This window comes from Arachis stenosperma, chromosome 1 (assembly GCF_014773155.1).
Source record: "Arachis stenosperma cultivar V10309 chromosome 1, arast.V10309.gnm1.PFL2, whole genome shotgun sequence".
Lineage (NCBI taxonomy): Eukaryota > Viridiplantae > Streptophyta > Magnoliopsida > Fabales > Fabaceae > Arachis > Arachis stenosperma.
In genome coordinates, this window is record NC_080377.1 from 4,368,579 (window position 1) to 4,388,596 (window position 20,018).

Here is a 20,018-nt window from a genome sequence, read left to right on the forward strand (position 1 = left end):
GAAGGGAACAGCAGGGCAAGGCCTGCTATTTTTGGCAAAGTTGGATATAAGACCGAAGAAGCAACAAACAGTTTCAAGATCCTCAGCTGAACTCACTTAGCTCAAGGACAATTGTTATATGACTCAGTCCGCTATCCACATTCTATAAGATGACTAAACATATTGAGATTGACTGTCATTTTGTTTGAGAACGAGTCATAGCAGGTCTCATCAAGCTCATTCACGTCCCAACACATCACCAGCAACCTGATGTGTTTACCAAACCTGTATCTCTACCTCAATTCACCAACTTGAGTAAGGATATTATGACACATGCTTAATTTAATTAATTAGTTAGATGTTAATGTAATCAAGTTAGCTACTTTTATTTTTTTGTTTTTACTACTTGTGTATATATATATATATATTCCCGGATTCCCCTGCATTGAGAAATCAGTAATGAGAATCATTCTCTTTCTCACATTTCTTCATTTCGTTCCCAAGTCATAAGACATTCTATTAATTATATATTATATGCATTTTAATATCTTATTGTCTTGATGACTATACCAAATGAACAATCTTGATGTTAGATATTATATTATAGGGGAATACTAGGGTGAGTTCTGTGCTGATATAATAATTGAAAAGAAGGGTGAAGTACAAGTGTTTTGTTGTATTTTAAATATTTTTGTACTCGAACTTTTTCTTCCTATTTAGGTCGAAATTTAGAACAAATATTTAAAATAAAAAAATACATGGACATGAAACAAATATCTCCTTAGATTTTTTCACAATAGAAGATGTTGGGTTAAAGCAATGAGATTTCATGGAGAAACTCTACGTTCTTTACTTTAATTTGGGTCATTTCCCTTGCTCGTTGATTTCCACGCTTGATGTTTTGTTCGTAATAGCCTTAAACATCTATGCAAATAAGTGCAAACATATGTAAACACTTAAATGGCTAAACAACTAAGGTATAGCTAAGTTACTAAAAAAGAGAATTAAATAATATTTAATAAATTTTACATAATTTATTTTTTATTTTAAATATTTTATTTTTTACTTTAAAAAGGAAGTTAAGCAATTTAGACACTATGAAAAAAACACCATAAAATTCACCAACAACTAAATACATCATACACCAGACCAAAAACAAAAAAAAGAAAAAAAAAAAGAGAAAAACACAGCACAAGACACCACTCCAATAAATCTATCCATTAAATCATCTCATACTATGGAAAGAATTTCAAATATTTTTGGAATATCAATTTTTTTAATAATTTTATCCATTCATCTCAATTATAAAAATATAAATAATATATTAATTGAAATTAACGACTAAAATTACTGAAACATCAATCTTCCAAAAACATTTCAAAAATTTTTCATACTATATGCATAATAAAAGAAAATAAATTAACGTCGAAGGTCGCTTTACGCTTTTAAGAATCTTCAATATTTTGATGTTGGAACTTAATTTGAATACAACTTCTAAACATGCATAAAAAGGCTATATAGTATTGTAATTAATAAAGGATTAAACAAAGCTTGGTGCTGAGTTTAATATATCAAGATATAATATCACACTCATGAACTTTATAAATGAGCTTTAGATCTAACGTCGAAATACAAACAGCATCACTTTCGTTCTCCATTAATAAATTAAAACAGTCCCGTCACATATCTAAAAATTTTTGACAATTAAATTTAATTAAATTGGTCTAATTCTCTACTAATAGGAATATTTTGTATTACACATTCTTTAATATAAATATCTTCTCTTTTTTTTACGTTCTTTTTTATTATTTTTTTTATCGTCATTCTTTTATTGTTATTGTTGTTGTATTTTTTTTCTTCTCTTTTCTAATAATTTTACAGCATTATATATATATTTTTGTTTAATTTTTCTTCTTTTCTTTTTATTTTTATTTTTGCTAAGAAGATAAAATAAGAAAAATTATGAGAAGGTAAAAGAAGAAAACAGAGACGAAAGAATTTTAAGTTATACAAAATTTATAAAAAAATAGTACCAAAATTTTTTAACTGTAAAAAAAAATAGTACCGAAATTTTTTAATCGTGACACAGGTTCTTGTTAAGAGGGTGAAATAAGAATTATGAGAATATTACTTCTTAATTTTGACACCGAATTTTTTTAATCATAACACGTGTTATTGTTAAGAGGGTAAAACAAGAATGAAGAGAATGTACAACAAGAAGATGATGATGAAAAAGAAGAGAAGGAAGAAGCAGAATTTTAAATTGTGCATATTTTATCAAAAAATAGGACAAAAATTTTTTAACCGTGACGCAGAAAATTTCTTAAGTTTGACATCGAAATATCTAATAGTGACATAGAAATGTCTTAACTGTGTCATTTTCAACTAAATGATATAATTTTTTTATCATTGTAACTAAATGATATAATTTTCTAATCATTTTTGTGCCATTTATAATAAATTAATGTATTTTTTATTCTAAAACATATTTGAATGTATTTTGTTAATTGAGCGAGTTAAGATTTTAGATTTGTAATTTTTGATTGTGTGGTATCAAACTAATATATAAGAGATTTAGTTATTTATGTGTCATTTTTAACAATTTGATGTGTCTTTTGAATATAAAATATATTTAAATATATTTTGTTAGTTGAGTGAGTCGGTTTTAAACTTGTGGTCTTTTGAATATTTTTATGTCATCCACCAAAAATTTCGGTGTCATTTACCAAAAATTCTCGTGTCATTCATAAAAAATGATGATGATGATGATAAAGAGGAGAATGAGTTTTGAGTTATGTAAAATTTATCAAAGAATAGTACCGAAATTTTTTAACCGTGACACAAGAAATTTTTTAATTTTGATACTAAATTTTTTTAACCGTGACATAGATTCTTATTATGAGGGTGAAACTAGAATTATGAGAATGTGAGGAGAATTTTGAATTGTGTAGAATTTAACTAAGAAAAATAAGATGATGACGACAACGACGATGATGATGATGGTGGTAATGACAATGAAAGAGGAGGAGAAAAAAAATCAAATGAGGAAAAAAAGAGGAGGAGGTGGTGATGGTGATGACGACAACGACAACGATAACAAAAGAAAAAGATGAGGAAAAAGGAGCAGAAGAAGAAAAAGAAGAAACATGAGTGTAAATTGAAGAAGAAGAAGTGTGTTCTATGAACTGCAACCAATTGGAGATGAAACTGGTTTACTGAGTGGCATTCTTGGTTTACTAGGTGCTGACTATAAAAAAATTTCTATCTGTGAGAAAAGTTGGAAAAAGATTACCATTAAAGACAAAGTTTATAGCGATTGTATAAAGGTAAAAGTTTATAGTGTCGTTAAATTAAATCTGTTTTGTTTAATATTTATTAACAAATTGAACTTATTTTTGCAGTAAATTTTTTATTTTGATGAAGATAGTGGAAGAACTATCAAGAAAACTGTTTTTAAAAGTATAAGGAAGTCCTGGAAGAATACAAGGCTCAGGTTGTATGATGATTATTACGATCCAAAATCAACAATTGAACAAAATATTGAGAAACGCCCGCCGAAAATTGTTAGAGATCATTGGAGATGGTTCCTTAGATATCACAGTAAACTTGAGACATAAGTCATATATTTTTTATTTGTAACATAATAATACTATTTATCTTGCATTGATTCTGATAAAATCAGTTTCTAATCACTCTTATATCTGATGGCATAATAGGAGAAGTGCAGAAAAAATACTGTGAATCGATCGAAATAAGTATACACTCACACTGGCGGTTCGAAAAGCTTGGCAAGGCAACGGAAAGAAAAGGTAATTTATGTTTGAATTCACTCTTTGAACTATATCTTTGTCTTCATTTTCCTTAATTGTGTGGAATACAGGTGATGGCATAAACTATATTGTTATAGCCAGAACTATAAGAGAGAAAAGTCAGTAGAAGAGAGTTATGGACCATAGTGCACAAAAGAAAAGATGGATCCTATATTCATGAAGAAGTTAGGACAATTAGTGTAAGTACTACATTGACATTCATTGTTGTATCCCGTTGGTTTCGATTATAAATTTGGTTTGAAATTCTATTATCGTATGCTCTAGCTCCCAATGGCTTATGCTTGCTAATTTATGTCTGTAAAAAATAATTGTGGACATTGAGCAACAGGATGAGTCTTCTAGAGTATTGTCTCAAAATGATTCGCTTGTTTAAAGTTGTCTCAAAATGATTCGCTTGTTCAAACTCTCAGAAAAGAGAATCCGAGTAGAGTGCGTAGCGTGAGTTTCGGACGACTTCTAATCAACTCTGCGGTCGGAATTCGTATCCGTCGAGAAATGGAGTTCAAATAGAGGAGACCTAAAGAGGGCTGCTTGAACTACAGGTAGAGTTGGAAGCCGAGAAGTTGAAAAGGAATGCGGTAGAGGATGAAGTATAGCAATAGAGAAGAAAAAGAGGCAGTCAATGGAGAGTGCTCTAAGATATCTAATTCAACGGCACGGTGAGGAACTGCCACAAGATATTGCTGCAAGGTTGAATTCCTTAGAAGGACAGAACAAAAAATAGATATTAAGATTGAAATTATTTTGGTTTGAAGCAGACATTTTTTTAAATTTGACGATGCAACTCTTAACAAGCGATTTACTTTATTGATATTTTTATAAATATATTAATTTGTTTCGCAGTTATTTTTTTATTTTTGCCATCAACTTAGATTTTTAGATGAAAAATAATAAGATTTTTAATATTAAAAAAATCCAAAAATTGGAAAAAAATATATCTTTAATATTTAATATAAAAACAGTAGCGATTTTTAAATCCAAATACAATATTTTGCAACACTTTGTACTGAAATTACTGGCGGTTTTAAAACGGCCAAAAACAAATTCAAAAATTATGCAACAACAATTGCGGCATATTGAGAACTGCCACAAAAAATAGAAAAAAATTATTCAAATTGCGGCGGTTTTACACCCGCTAGTAAACATGGTGTCAATTCTGACAGAAGCATATCGTGGCGGTTTTGAACCACCACCAAATTATCTGCCGCAAAATATTACTCCTAAAAAAATTTCTGACCAAACACTTTAGTACTCAATTAAAATTAATTACTCGATTGGTTTTTAACAATTAATTCCGTCAGTTACTCAGGTCCTTGATTCCGTCAACTCTAACGGAAGACAAAATGGTCCCTAACAACTCTAACAGAGAAAATGATCCCTGACAACTCTAACAAGTGACAAAATAATATCTGACTCCTTTGTTCGAAAACAACACTACTGTTCTTTCCCAATTTTCATTATATCTTATATAACCTTAACATTCATACTCTCATTCTTCACATTCACAATCTTCTTTTTCCATCTTTTCTTTCCTCCTTTTCAACTCCAAGATCAAGCCATGGCATAACTGCCACACGTGTCGTACCTACCTCAACATGTCATGGACCACATACTTCCTAACTCTTTGGTAGCGTTTGTTTTCAGGGGCAGGACACGGAGACATGGACAACACTTGTTTAAAAAGTGTTTGGAAGCAGAGACATGGAGAGTGGACATATTGTCTCCGGGACGGTTTTTTATAATTTTGTGTCCACTCTTTCACGAAGGACAATGATGGACACGGAATTTGGAAGAGTGGACACGGACAATTTTATAAATTTTGTTTTCCTTTTTTTCCATTATTACCCCTTCTTATTTTTTCTATTGCGTTGTTCAGAGATACTTTAAATGCAAAAACTAATTGTTTTTTCATGTAAAAATGGATTTTTTTAAAATTAATTTTTTATTTAAAATTAATTTGGCTTATTAACTTAAACAAAATTTTTTATTAATCAAACTCAAATTTATTTTTTTTGTTAATCTTAACCATATGTATTCCTACATATTAATAATAAATTTTAAAATAAAATAATTATATTTATAAATTTTATTTTAATATAAATACTAATATATTTTTTTATTAAAATTTTTTATCTCTTCAAATATTTTTTTCAAGTTCCGTCTGTACTCCTACGTACTCTCATTTTTTATTAAATTAATTTGTATTGATGTAGAAAATTTGGAATCACAGGGCTATTTTAGTCATTTCATATAATATTTTAGTCTTGTCCATGTGTATCCAAACGTAATACTAGACATTACATTAGTGTCTTGTCCATGGTATCCAAACACAATACACAAAAGATAATTTTTAGTGTCTCCGTCCTATTGTCTCCGTTTCAGTGTTATGTCCTGTCCTGTCTCTAAAAACAAACGTAGCCTTTGTGACTGGTACACCCACCTCCTCCGCACTTCACCCATCAGAAGCATCTACTTTCACGTCCTCGATAACAGCATCACCTCCAACCACGACAACGTCCACCACATCCTTAAGACCAAGTTCTACAACTACGCCAAGGGCACGCCTTTCTCCATTCTCTGACAAACAATATAGATTGTTGGACATTAGGACATCATATGCAAATTCTCATATGAAATAGACCACGAGTGCTTCATTCCTTCTTTTCTGGAGTCCAAGTTAGCAGACAACTTCGACCTCGCATCCAAGCTATCAGTACAATGAGTAATGTCGTCATTGCCGCTCATATGAAAACTGAAGCAATTACTGAACATTGGTTCAGAGAAGAAGCTAAAGGAAACGATTGGAGTAGTAGACAATGTGGTCATGGAGATGATAGGACAGAGGAGGAGAGAGATGGCAACGATGATGACGAGTCTTAACAAATCAGACTTGCTGTCTAGACTCATAGGATCCATCGAAGATGACAAGTACTTGAAAGACATAGTCATTAATTTTTTGAGTATGAATTGGTTGAGAACAAGTTGAAGATTTTTTTTCTTGTGAAAATTGAAGTTGCAGAGTGTACATTATGTAACTTGAAGTCACAGTGTTAGTTTGTTAGTGTTATGCAAGATATGATGGAAATTGGAAGAGAACAGTGTCGTTTCCGAACAAAGGAGGTCATAGACCATTTTATCCTCTGTTAGAGCTAACGGAGCAAAGGACCTAAGTGACTGATGGAGTTAATTTTTAGGAACCAATCAAATAATTAATTTTAGTTGAAAACTAAGTGTTTGATTCAAAATTATTTGAGTATCAAAATGAGTAAATACTCTAAAAAAAATCAAGTAAAGTACTGCTTAATGGGAATTGGAAAGCATAAAAAACAAAGAGAAAAATGAAAAATAAAACGCGGGCAACATGAATAGTAATGCAAGAAAATGTTGTTCGTCGTCCCTTCATAATTTCTTAACTAGTACTAGAATAGTCGCCAAAAAGAATTCAATTTAGTAAAACTTATTAACCATTAACCTTTCTTCTAAATGAAAAATTTTATTTCTCTAAATTTCGTTAAAATTTTTGTTATTGGTTGTAGTAGTGCTTTTCTTATAGCTAGCTTGATGACCTGAAAAGAACAAGGCAACTTGCATGAAACTTCCATGGAGAGCATTATCATATTTTTCTAGCTTACTCAACTTTTTGCTTAAGCCAAAAATCTCCTTAATTTTCTAGGAATAAATATATTAAATAGTTTAAGCAAAATAATTAGATGCATGAAAATTTCGAATTGAGAATTGCGATAATATTTATTTTATATATGAATTTAATTATGATGTATTATTAATATAAATTAATTTTATACATATCTCTAGTTAAATAATGACATATTAGTATAAATAATTATTTGTATATTTGATTTCTTAAATAATAATTATCCCAAAAAATAAATATTATTATTAAATATATTTTTTATATTGTTTGCGGATTAAAATTAAACTGTGTATAATCCGAAAGAGTCTCTGATCTTCTTTCAATTGCAATAAATATCAGGGTAAATAACACGTTATTAGTTTACATGCCCCCACCCGCCAATTAAAAACAAGCCTAAACTTTAGTTGTTTAATAATTGTTAGTTTTTTTTTTTCCCTAGGAAATACAGCCACCTTATATGCAACATGTTGCCAATTTTTGTTGGTTACATAAAGTTGGAAGTCTAGATATTCAAGTAACATACGTACCAAAACCAAACCACCTTTGTTGTAAGGTCATGTCTCCTAGTTTGAATTATATATATTAATTTCATAGGTATTAGTAAAATTTATTCATAAAAGATCATTTATTTTTTAAATTAATTTTTAAAAAATTAGATTAATTATATTAGTTTTTAAAAGATAAAATATAAATTAAATTGATTCTTTCATTAGTTAAATGATATTATATGTTACTACATAACATTATGATGTGGTAAATTAATATTATATATTACAAGATAATTAGTTGACATATCAAATTAATAATACCTGGCATGTCACGTGTGTCATGTGTTATAATTCATTTGACATGTCATAAATTTATTTAAAATCAAATTAGTCTCTAAAAATGCACATATAAATCATTTTCATTCCTAATATTTTAAAAATTAATCAAATTAGTTTTTATATAAATCTCTCTTATTTTTTAAATAATATTATGTTTTTAATATTTTTAATACTACTAATTTTAATATATTTTTTAGATCTTAATAAACAAATTTTTTTTTCATGAAATAATAAAAATAATTAAATTATTACAAAGTTATTTTGCCATTATTATTTTTAAATTTTAAAATTTTTAGTGAAATTCTTTATTTAAATAATTTTATCTAATTATTATTTATATACTTAAAAAATTTAATTTTTTAAAATTTTACTAGATAAATATAATAGTTATTTTAAAATTTAATTTTTTATATTTTTTAATTTATAATTTTTGTTATTGTTTAATTTATGTGATAGAATTCAATAATTGAAAAATCGATTTGTGGAATTACTCGTTGACTCTTAACATCTTAATATAGTTTTTTTTTAAAATATTATTATTACTTAGTTAACGTCATTTCTCTATATATTTTCAATTATCATTTTTAATTTCTTTTAAAAAAATTTAATTAGTTAAAAAGAATTTTAAACTAAAAAAAATATAAAAAGATGAAAATGAACAACTAGTGATAGATTAAAATAAATTTTAGTTGAGATCCAAAAGATTAAAATTTTAAAATAACTGCTACATATTTAATGAGATCCAAATTATTAAAACTTTTAGTATATAATTAAAAATAGTTTGATAAAACTATTTATATAAAAAAATTTCAAAAAAAAACTAAAATTAAAAATGTAGAATCTAAAAATATAAATGAAAAAATAACTTTGTAATAATATAATTTTTTTATTATTTTATTTAAAAAAAATTGTTTATTAATGTAATGAAATCACTCATTCCAAACGTTTAAGTTGATAAGAGAAAGTAACATTAATAGTTATATATATCTTTAATACTCCCCCTCAAATAGGAGCTTCTTTTTGGTTTGTTTGATTTTTTGTATAGGCTTTTCTTTTTTCTTTATTTGGCCGTGCTATTTTTTTCACTTTTAGAGTTCACCAGTAATCAAACTTTTAACCTTTCGGATATAAAACTCTGATACCATGTAATGAAATCATTTGTCCTAAAAGTTTAAGCTGATAGAAGAAGACAACATTAATAGTTATATTTCTAACAATTAAGGTATAAAAAATAAGATTAAAATAAATTAGTTGGACTAAGAAATATTAAAAATTTAATATTATAAAGAAAAATTAAATATTTATATAAGGACTAATTTGATCAATTTTTTTAATTTTAGGGATGAAAATGACTTATGCGTGTATTTTGAAAGACTAATTAATTTGACTCTAAATAAATTTATGATATGTCAAACATGTGGCATATTACATATTACTAACTTGACACGTCAATCAATCATCTTGTGACACGTGACATTAATATACTACGTTATTATACCACATAATATTTAATATGACACATCATTATCTGACTAACAAAAAGACTAATTTGACTTATATTTTATTTTTTAAAAAATAATATGATTAATTTAATTTTTCGAAGACTAATTTAAAAAATAAATTATCTTTTAAAAATAAATTTGACTATTATCTTTATTTGTGTTGTTAAACATGTAAAAAGTACGTTTAGGTCTTCACACCACCAATACATGAAAATGATTCTTAGACAATGAAACATTACTATTTGGGCATAAATTTAGACCCACCCATATACATGAGATAGCCCATCCAAATTTTAGGGGTTTTTTTTATATAATAATGATAATAATAATCACCAGAAAATGAAGCGTAAACGGAAACCTTGCTAAATAAATATATGCATGTATGTCCTATTCCAATAATTGATTAAAAGAAATGATGAAACTTTGCTTTCGTTTAAGCAGGTAGGCCTACTTACAACAACATTAATTAGGGGGTGTGACCTATTCAGCTTTGATACCTGCCTTATCCCCTATCATGCAAAGATACGAACACACCATCATCAAATACGATACGATACAAGACATATCTACACACGAATTTTAAATTTTATACGTATATGATATATATATATATATATATAATATAATATAAAATATTTTTTAAATAAATTATAATAATATTTTAATATTTTATTAATATTAAAATATAAATTAATTTTTTAATTATTTTATTTTAATAAATAATAATATATATACTATTTTTAAATTTATTTTAAGAATATATCTTAAGAATAAGGTTTAATACATTAACACGTGATAGTATTTAATAAATGTGTTTAAATATGTCTGAAGAAAATTTTTTTATTTTTTATTAAGACACAGCAGACACGTATATCAGACTAATATCAATGAGTGTTGTATCTAAAATGTATCCAACACGCAAATACAGCAACCTAACAAAGTGTCTGTGCTTTATAGCTTATCCAAATTCAAATTTCATTGTTCATGGCAAATAATTAAGATTAACCTTCATGTTATTCTTTTTATATACCAAACATTTTTTAAAGGTGAAATAAATAGCATCTTTTTTAGTTTAATTTGTATGCAATATTAGTGCACAAATATTTTTTTTACAAATATCAAACGTGTATTATTGATTCACAAAATAGAAAAAAATATATATGTATTACTATATTAGAAAAATATTTAACTTAACTAGCTATATATTCATTATTTTAAAAATCTTATTACAGACATAAACATACGATTAAATGACAATTATAGTTATTTTAAAATATTAATACGTAAAAATTTATCTAATAAACACTTGGTTGTATGTTTGGAAGATTGAAATGACTCTTCTGAAAATATATACAAGTTAAAACACATAAAAAAATTACATTCAATAAAGTATAATTTTTGTTACAACAATAACACCCAAACTAGCAAAAAAGGTCGTTATTAAATAAGAACTACGTGTGTTTATTAATGACTCCTATGGTTAACATAATTTGGGAAAAATCCAATAGTCATGATCCGGTAAAAGTCGTTAGAACATAAAAACTGTGTGTCTATATATATTTTTAATTTCACGTAAAAAAAAAAAAAAGAAAAAACACAGAAACACATGAAGCTTTCAACATCCAACGCATAGTACTAACAAAAAGAACGTTGTTAGTTGTTGCAGCAAGAATAGGTGGATGTTTTTTGGTCTTCACTTCACTTAAAAAGAAAAATATCAGAAACTGTTAAATATGCAAAATTGTAACAATCATTTCTAGCCTCTAAAGGAGGGCCACATTATATTACACAAACAAACAACTTGTTCGATTTGGTGGCCAAACGTTAATCACACAAATCTCCCATCATATCAACTATACCCGCCAGAATTCAAATATTTTTTAATATAATTTTTTTATTATTTCAAATAAGTTTAGATGTGTTTGATGTTAATCACTCTTGTATGTCCCTCATCAATAAAATAATGGGTAATATATATATTTTGGTGTTTGTACATCACTATTGATTGACTCTTATATCTTTTAGATATATATAAAGATAATAAAAATTGAATTAGTTAAGATGATAAGTGATTTATAATGTAATAAAAAGATATGTGTTCGAATATTAAAAATAATTTTTTTTATGAATTATATACAACGAAGTATATTTTAGAAAAAAAATTAGACACCAATTTTTTTGTATTTTCATTATATATAGTATAAATTTGAATATATGTTTATTAGACAAATAAATATGAATGGAAATCATAATCTAATTAATGATTATAAATCACAATCATAATTATATAAATATTATTTTCCGTAAATAATTAAAAGATTAATGAAAGCCATGCCATAATCACACAAACAGGGACATTGAGCCTTATTATTATTAGATAATAATCACTTTAAGTCTTATCCACTTGAATTCTAATAGAGATAAACACAAACTCTATAAAACTTTACTTCAGTTTCAAAGAATTAAGAATCATTAATTATTTTAAATAAAAAATAAATCTTTGCGTTGGTCCTAATTTTCTGAAAGCAAGAAAGAGAAATTAAAGGGGAAAAAAGCCCTCAATAAAATAAAATAATTTTTTGCATTTTTTTTTCTTGATAGAAAATAGTTTGGCCAACGGTTAACACTACATACCTCTGAGTCTCTTGTATTCTAATCAAAGCAAAGTTTCTTCATCAGTTTCTTGGTCACCCTCTGAGACTCAAACTTCACCTTCCCTGACATACCCTTCACACCAATCCCTCTCTTATATATCTTCTCATCATTTTTTCATAAAAAACCATCTCTCTTTTCTTCAATATTCATTCTCAAACCTTGCTTGAATGTTTCCTTGAAACTCTTTAGGTTTGAATTCTTATTATTATTCTTTTCTTTTGAGACTTCAAAAAAGTTGGCTCGTAATTTTTTATTTTGTAAAACAAGACTTGGTCTCTCTCACAAACACGTTTGTTATTCAAATCTTGGTCTTTAGGACTATTTCTAAAATTTCTTTATATATAAACCAAAAAATTGTGTCATACATACTCTGTTCAAATTCATTATTATCACACAAATTTTTTTTTCCAATGATGAGTTCTATTTCTTCTGAAACACAACAAAATAGGCCTTCTTTGATGACTAGAACGGCCATGAGAATATCGAGATCGAGATGGTTCACATTCTTGAGGAGAGTATTTCACTACCAAAATGGGCCGAGTTCTACTTCGTCAGAACTCGGCTCGAACCCTTTCAATTCCAGCACCTGGATGGGGCTGGAATTGGTTGCATTGGTGGTTCAAATAACTAGCACGACTCTCACTCTTGCGATTTCCAAGAGTGAGAGACCAATTTGGCCTATGAGGATTTGGGTAGCTGGTTATGACATTGCTTGTGTCCTTAATTTGTTGCTTCTTTGTGGCCGCTACCATCAAATTCATGTCACCACTCATAGAGATGTTCTCAGCGATTTGGAGCAGCAGAGATACAATAATGGGGATGCAAGGTAACTACTTCAATTTTTAAGAACTTGAATTTTCAATAATGTTTTACTTTTAGAATTAACATTTTATAAACATGTTCAATTTATAATGATAACAACTTGATTTCATGTAGTTTTGTCGTTAGTGATTGGTAGTTTATTTAGTTTTATTTTACAAGGAATCTTTAGGGGATTAATTGGGTCAATGAGTTAAAAAGAATCTTCTTTGGGAATATGGGGAGAATCTTCTTGGTATATATAAATTATAAAAACAATACAATATCTTAGAAAATGAATTGATTATATTGACCATTTAAAAAAAAAAGGAAAAACCTTAAATTATCATAGGGCATCAACTAAGATGATTTTGTATTTTGAAGATACTTAAAAAACTATTAACTCGTCATAATTTCTAATTTAGGGTGCAAAAAGTAAAACACAGAAGGATCAAGGATGGCTTGTTAATTCACTTTGATTCTAATTTTGTTTTGGTCAACTACTTTGATTCCGTTTATTCACCGGAAAACTGGGAATAAATAAAAAAGAGAGAAAGAAAAGGAAAGACTTGGTCATAGGTGTGCGGCAAATATTAGTTAATAAATAAGAACAAACCATCCCTCATTAAAGTGAACCACTAACTTTTTTTTTTCTTTTAGCAATTTAAATAATTTAATTTCACTATACTGTCACTAAAAGAATTATCAAACTATATTACATAAGTATATCCATTATGATGATTTCTCACCTTAAATTTAAAAAGAAAAATGTTATTTCAACGACTAAAAGTAGCTTGACAATTAACAATAAAAAGTAAATTATCTAAATTGTCTGATGCACTATTACACATATATTCAAGGCAATAATATAGTATTATATTAATATAATTAAAATTTTTTTACAAATTTATTATTAAATAGTCATTTAAATATAAAAAACCTGATTAGGTGATCGTATAGTTTTTCACAGTATGAATCTATTAAAATTAAACTCAAATTTTATTTATCGATTGCATTAAAGCCAGAAATTATTTTTTCAAACTTAAACAATAATTGTATTTACTTTTCCATTTATTTTTTCACCATTTTATTTACTTTATTTATTTATATATATTGTTCATGATCAGTTTACAGAGAAGGGCACATTTGATGAACAAATGCCGGAGTTCATTGGAGCTTTTCTTTGCAATGTGGTTTGTGATGGGAAATGTTTGGGCCTTTGACTCACGTTTTGGGTCATTCCAAGAAGCCCCAAAACTCAATATTCTATGCATAATTTTGCTCTCTTGGAATGCAATATGCTACTCTTTCCCTTTCCTATTGTTCTTGTTGCTTTGTTGCATTGTCCCTTTGATTAGTACCCTCCTTGGTTACAACATGAACATGGGATCTAATGCTAAGGGTGCCTCTGAGGATCAAATCTCACAGATTCCAAGTTGGAGATACAAACAAGTTCATGATCATCATGTCTTGGATCATTGCAATCATAATGATTGTTCTCAAACATTCATCAATGAGGATCAAGTAAGTAATAATGAATTGAACATCCGACATATCTATTGTTCACATTATTTAGTATTTTAATTGTCTATCTATACTTTTCTATAATGTAAATACGTTTATCAAACTATTTTATATGTTGATAATGGATAAAAAATAAATTATTATTAATCCTATTCGCATCTATATTATTATTAATTTTGTAATATAAAGTAACAAATTAGTTATGGTTGGTGACTTCGTGTGATGACAGGAGTGTTGTATTTGCTTGAACAAGTACAAAGACAAAGAAGAAGTTAGGCAATTGCCCTGTTTTCATCTCTTCCATAAAAAATGTGTGGATCAATGGCTAAGAATTATATCATGCTGCCCTCTTTGTAAACAAGGATTACAAAGGTAGCAATAATAGCAGCAGAGGCAAATTAAACAAAATTCATCAAGAGAAGTTTTAATAATTTTATTCCATATATTATTTCTTTATTTGTTTTTTTTGGTCATATATATGTACACACTTTACACACGGGTTACTTGAGTGAGAATTTACATGTACAGAAGACGCCACCAGTAACCCCATATTGAATTGAATATTTAAAAATTGAGATTGCAAGTATAAAGCTTCTTGTCTTTTTTTTTTTTTTTAATTTCACCAGACATATATTGTACAAGCATGAAGCATCTCTTTGTATTGAATAATGAATCCTTCTTATCCATGCAACTAGTGAAAGGGATTTTTCCAAAAACATTTGGATTTTATTCATGATAAGGTTTAACTTAGATTCTTAAAGTTTTACTTAAATTTTTTACTTGAGTTCTGTATAATTTAGATTTTATATTAGAGTTTTTATATTATTAAAAAATAAAATATTATTTAATTCTTAATATTTGAGTTAAATATCAATTATAAATTTAATATTTAAACTATTTTATTTTTTTAATTTATGTTCTTTGATAAAAATTAAAATTTTTATCTATTATTATCTTTTTCTTTCTCTTGTTCTTTTGATCATTTCACTCTTAAATTATTGCAACTACAATTATTATCGTGACCTAGAAAAAGATGATAATGAAAACAAAAGTATATTTAAAAGAAATACAGTTTGATAAAAAAAAATAAAATAAAATAAGATGTTTATAACAAAAATAGAATATTTCCAAAAAAAAAAACAAAATCAATTGTTAAGTTACAACTTCAACCCTACAAAAAGAATAAAGTTGGATGAATGACTTTTGAAGTTTTGATCAATTAAAGATTGAGTTTTGACATTGTCATTACGTAATTACAGCAAAAAAACATACAAAAATACACAAAAAGAAAACATAAACACAATCACAAAAGCATTACACCCAAAATGCAAAGAAAGCACCACAACCAAAAATAAAGAAATAATAATCCCAGCCTAAAGAGGCACCAGCTGCATGATAACATGTCCAAGCACACCATCACAATAATTCCATTTTCCAGAACCACCTAAGCTTCAATAAATAGACCCACCAAAAATTCATGCTACACCAGACCTCCGTGCAAAGTACTCCCATATTGTATGATAATAATCTCTAACTCATCAACATTATTATCTCCATTAGCCCCATTCGAGCACTACTCCTCCTATATAAATGCAATGAATCTAATTTACTAATTGTTAGATTACTATGGAACCATATAGCAAAAATGATAGAGATACTATATTCTTGGTCTTGTAAAAACAAAACGCACCAACCCCTTGCCATCAACTTCTATCTCTGCCACATTATTATTCTTTCGGCCTTTGTTGTTACTAAATTTCACCAAAAATAAGAGGCGATTTTGGTCAGCAATCATATTAGATGTATTCAAAAATCAATCACCGATATAAATATATGTTAAAATATAAAATATATATATAAAAATAAATTAAATATATAGTGACTAATTTTTAGTATATATATATATATAACAATTTTAATTTGTTTGTTCAAAGAATAAAAGAGTCATAAATTAGAGAGGTAAAAATGGTTATAATTATTTACTTTGAAACAGGTTGCATTCATTTTTTAAATATAGTTTTTAAAATAAATTACATTCGTGTCTTAAACCGCTATATTCTAGATTTACATGTAATCCGTACAGAGTACATTACTTTTGAATACACATAATCATATGGAAATACTATCTTGCATTGGAATGAGCCAAGAAAACCAACAAAAAAAAAGAGAAAAGAGAAGAAGAGAAAGAAGAGCAGAAGAAGCAAAAAAGCAACTATAAGTGAGGAAGAAAATAAAAGTCTCGCGACTCACAAATTCAGCATATCTACTTTATCAGGAACAACGACATCTACTTTGTTATCAGCAATTCAGTTTGTTCATCTATCTCCTGTTCCTGGATCTCAGGTTCTGCAACGACAAACTGCTTCAACATTCAATTGCCAAAAGCGCGAGACATTGCTAGGACCACCTCCTACCCTCCGAGTATCTGTTTGACAACACCCCAGCATTTTCAGAGAGCCTAATTGCTTTATCAGCCTTCAATATTATAGTCCTAGTTAGAAATTGTCTTTTTCAGAATCCAGAAATTGAGGATCAGTCCCTTGATACGTTTCACTTATAGTCAATTTGGCATTAGTAAAAAATTTTAGATGCTTCATGAGATTATCAAAGAGATGCTCTTTCAAATACTATGCAGCACGAGAACCACCATGACCATCAAATATTCCAAATAAGCATATTGAATGACCACCAATCTTCAATGTTTTAATATCATAAAAATCCTCCATTCTCACTCTCTTCCCTCTAAAGCTTGAATACCCACAGCTAAGCCTTCCATCCTCACTTTTTCACCCTCCACTTGCAAACCGGCCATATCATATTTCTGTGGCATCATATCCACAAGGGAACCAGCACTTCTTGACACAGAACCCCGTATCCACCATCATCATTGTAAATGTCTTAAATTGACGAGTAGGCAAATAAAAAATACTAGGGACAGCTTACAAACTCCTCTTAGTGTTGTTTATTCTTAGTTGTTTGGACCAAAGACCTTACACAACTACTACAGAAAAAATTGAATGCGATACTGCGATAAAAGTGCGCACTATAGGTAATGGTTCGATTTTCGGATTTAAGATGAAAAGGATTAGATCGAATTAAGCTAAAAAATGTGGCGGCGAATGGGGATCAAAGAATCAGGAACACGTGAAAGGTTGGGGAGAAGAATCGAGTACAGATGGTATCTGCAGTTAGAATCTAGAAAGTGGAATCCTAAAAATGAAATCCTAATAAGTGATAACAGCAAAAATGATAAACATGGCGGATGAAGAAGTGCAAAATAATTATTAATTTCTAACTCTTGGCAACTTTATGTAATATGTATGATTCTAAAAATTTTTATTAATTCCTTTAATTTTAGTATTAGATTTAAGTTTTGTATTCATCATTTATTTTTAATTTAGTTATATTTGGTACTACTTCAAATTAGAGTTGTAATATATTAACCTATAAATAATAAACTTTGACTGACCTAAGAGGTTTTTGAGTTGAGAATTAAAAATAACACAAATTTACATTTAATTGGGTTGGTAGGAAGTGTAATTATACAAGATTCATTAATTGAACGTTAGTCACCAGATATATCATTCTAACAAAATCATTAATAATTCCTATTCACTTAATTCTTCACCGATTCCAAATGCAAGGTTCTCTAATTAAAACTTGATCAAACTTCATAATTTATATAATAAGTAAAAGGACAAAATTATAGTGAATTAAATTTTAGGACAATCTGATAAATTTGTAACTTATTTCGATTAAATAAGTAAATTACCCTTTAATAATTGATCATTCTTACAAAAGCAAATCAAAGATAAAATGTAGGTACTCCCTCCGTTTTAGAGTAATTTTCCTATTTCAATTTGTTAAAATTTAAAACATTATTTGTTTCCTTCACAATATTATAGGTAGTATTAGAGCTTTACTTTCTTTTTTTTTGGCACTTTGCAGAGCTTTCCTTTGTAACGTGGTTTGTGATAGGAAATGTTTGGGCCTTTGACTCACGTGTTGGGTCATTCCAAGAAGCCCAAAACTGAATGTTGTGAGCATAATGCTGCTCTCTTGGAATGCAATATGCTACTCTTTTCCTTTCCTATTGTTCTTGTTACTTTGTGGCATTGTCCCTTTGATTAGTATCTTCCTTGGTTACAACATGAACATGGAATCTAATGCTAAGCGCGTTTCTGAGGATCAAATCTTTCAGATTCCAAGTTGGAGATATAAACAAGTTCATGATCATCATGCCTTGGATCATTGCAATCATAATGATAGTTCTCAAACATTCATCAATCAGGATCAAGTAAGTAATAACGAATTTATTAATTTATCTACTCTGTACATATAAATAAGAGAGAAAGTCATTCAATTTCCTTTTGATGGTTAAGTGCTGGTCAGAATTTAACAAAAAGTGCTGGCCTTCTAGCACTCCTCTAAATAAAAAGGAAGATATTACAATGTAACTCTTTTTTTTCAAAAACTAGCATGTGAATACTAAAAATCAGTAATCAAATAAGTTATTATATATTTGTGTATAAATATATATTATTTAATTTATTTTTAATATGTATTTATATTTTAATATATATTCTATACAAATAGCTAATTTTTGTATGTACAATTAGTATGATTGATTTTTTTTATTGTCTTTCATTCAATTGAATAGCTTTTTTAAGTTTACTAATAATGAATTTATAAATTTTACAATTCAGATTTTAACTATAAGATTTTATTGGAAAGAAGAGAATAAAAAAATATTCTGGATGTGTTTATTTTTTTATATAATTATATGTTATATTTTTTCAAATTAGATTTAATAATAAGTGATAAATTTAATTTCTTTTGTTTATTTTATTTTTAATTTATTAATTTAATTTTAATACATTAATAATGTAGATAGAAAAGAGGAGTGCTGCATTTACTTGAACAAGTACAAAAGCAAAGAGGAAGTTAGGCAATTGCCCAGTTCCCATCTCTTCCATAAAAAATGTGTGGATCAATGACTAAGAAAAAAATGCACGTAATTTATTATTTTAAGCTAATATTTTTTGTTTATATTATTTTTAAATATATTTGACTAATTGTTAATAAAAAATGATCAATTTTGTTAACTATTTAATATTTTTTGGCTAAGAATAATATTACATCATTCACGTGTAGATAGTACTTGAACTAAAACTATGCATGTTACCCATATAGTTCAACGGATTTAAATTTTAAATTAAAGAAAATTAAAACTAAATTAAGTACTAATAAA

General features: G+C 27.6%; 1 protein-coding gene across 1 annotated transcript; it reads left to right on the forward strand.

Annotated features, from left to right (window-relative positions):
- Positions 1-12,570: 12,570 nt before the first annotated feature.
- On the forward strand, positions 12,571-15,446 carry LOC130961547 (E3 ubiquitin-protein ligase At4g11680-like). Its single transcript, XM_057887486.1, has 3 exons — positions 12,571-13,271; positions 14,371-14,767; positions 14,997-15,446. The coding sequence occupies exons 1-3, from the start codon at positions 12,856-12,858 to the stop codon at positions 15,141-15,143; spliced, it is 960 nt and encodes a 319-aa protein (XP_057743469.1). The 5' UTR covers positions 12,571-12,855; the 3' UTR covers positions 15,144-15,446.
- Positions 15,447-20,018: the final 4,572 nt, after the last annotated feature.

Excerpts from the sequence above, each read along its gene's own strand:
- LOC130961547 (XM_057887486.1), top strand. The coding sequence starts at position 12,856 with ATGATGAGTTCTATTTCTTCTGAAACACAACAAAATAGGCCTTCTTTG. Across the intron at positions 13,272-14,370 it reads TACAATAATGGGGATGCAAG|TTTACAGAGAAGGGCACATT; the intron begins GTAACTACTTCA and ends GTTCATGATCAG. Across the intron at positions 14,768-14,996 it reads CATTCATCAATGAGGATCAA|GAGTGTTGTATTTGCTTGAA; the intron begins GTAAGTAATAAT and ends GTGTGATGACAG.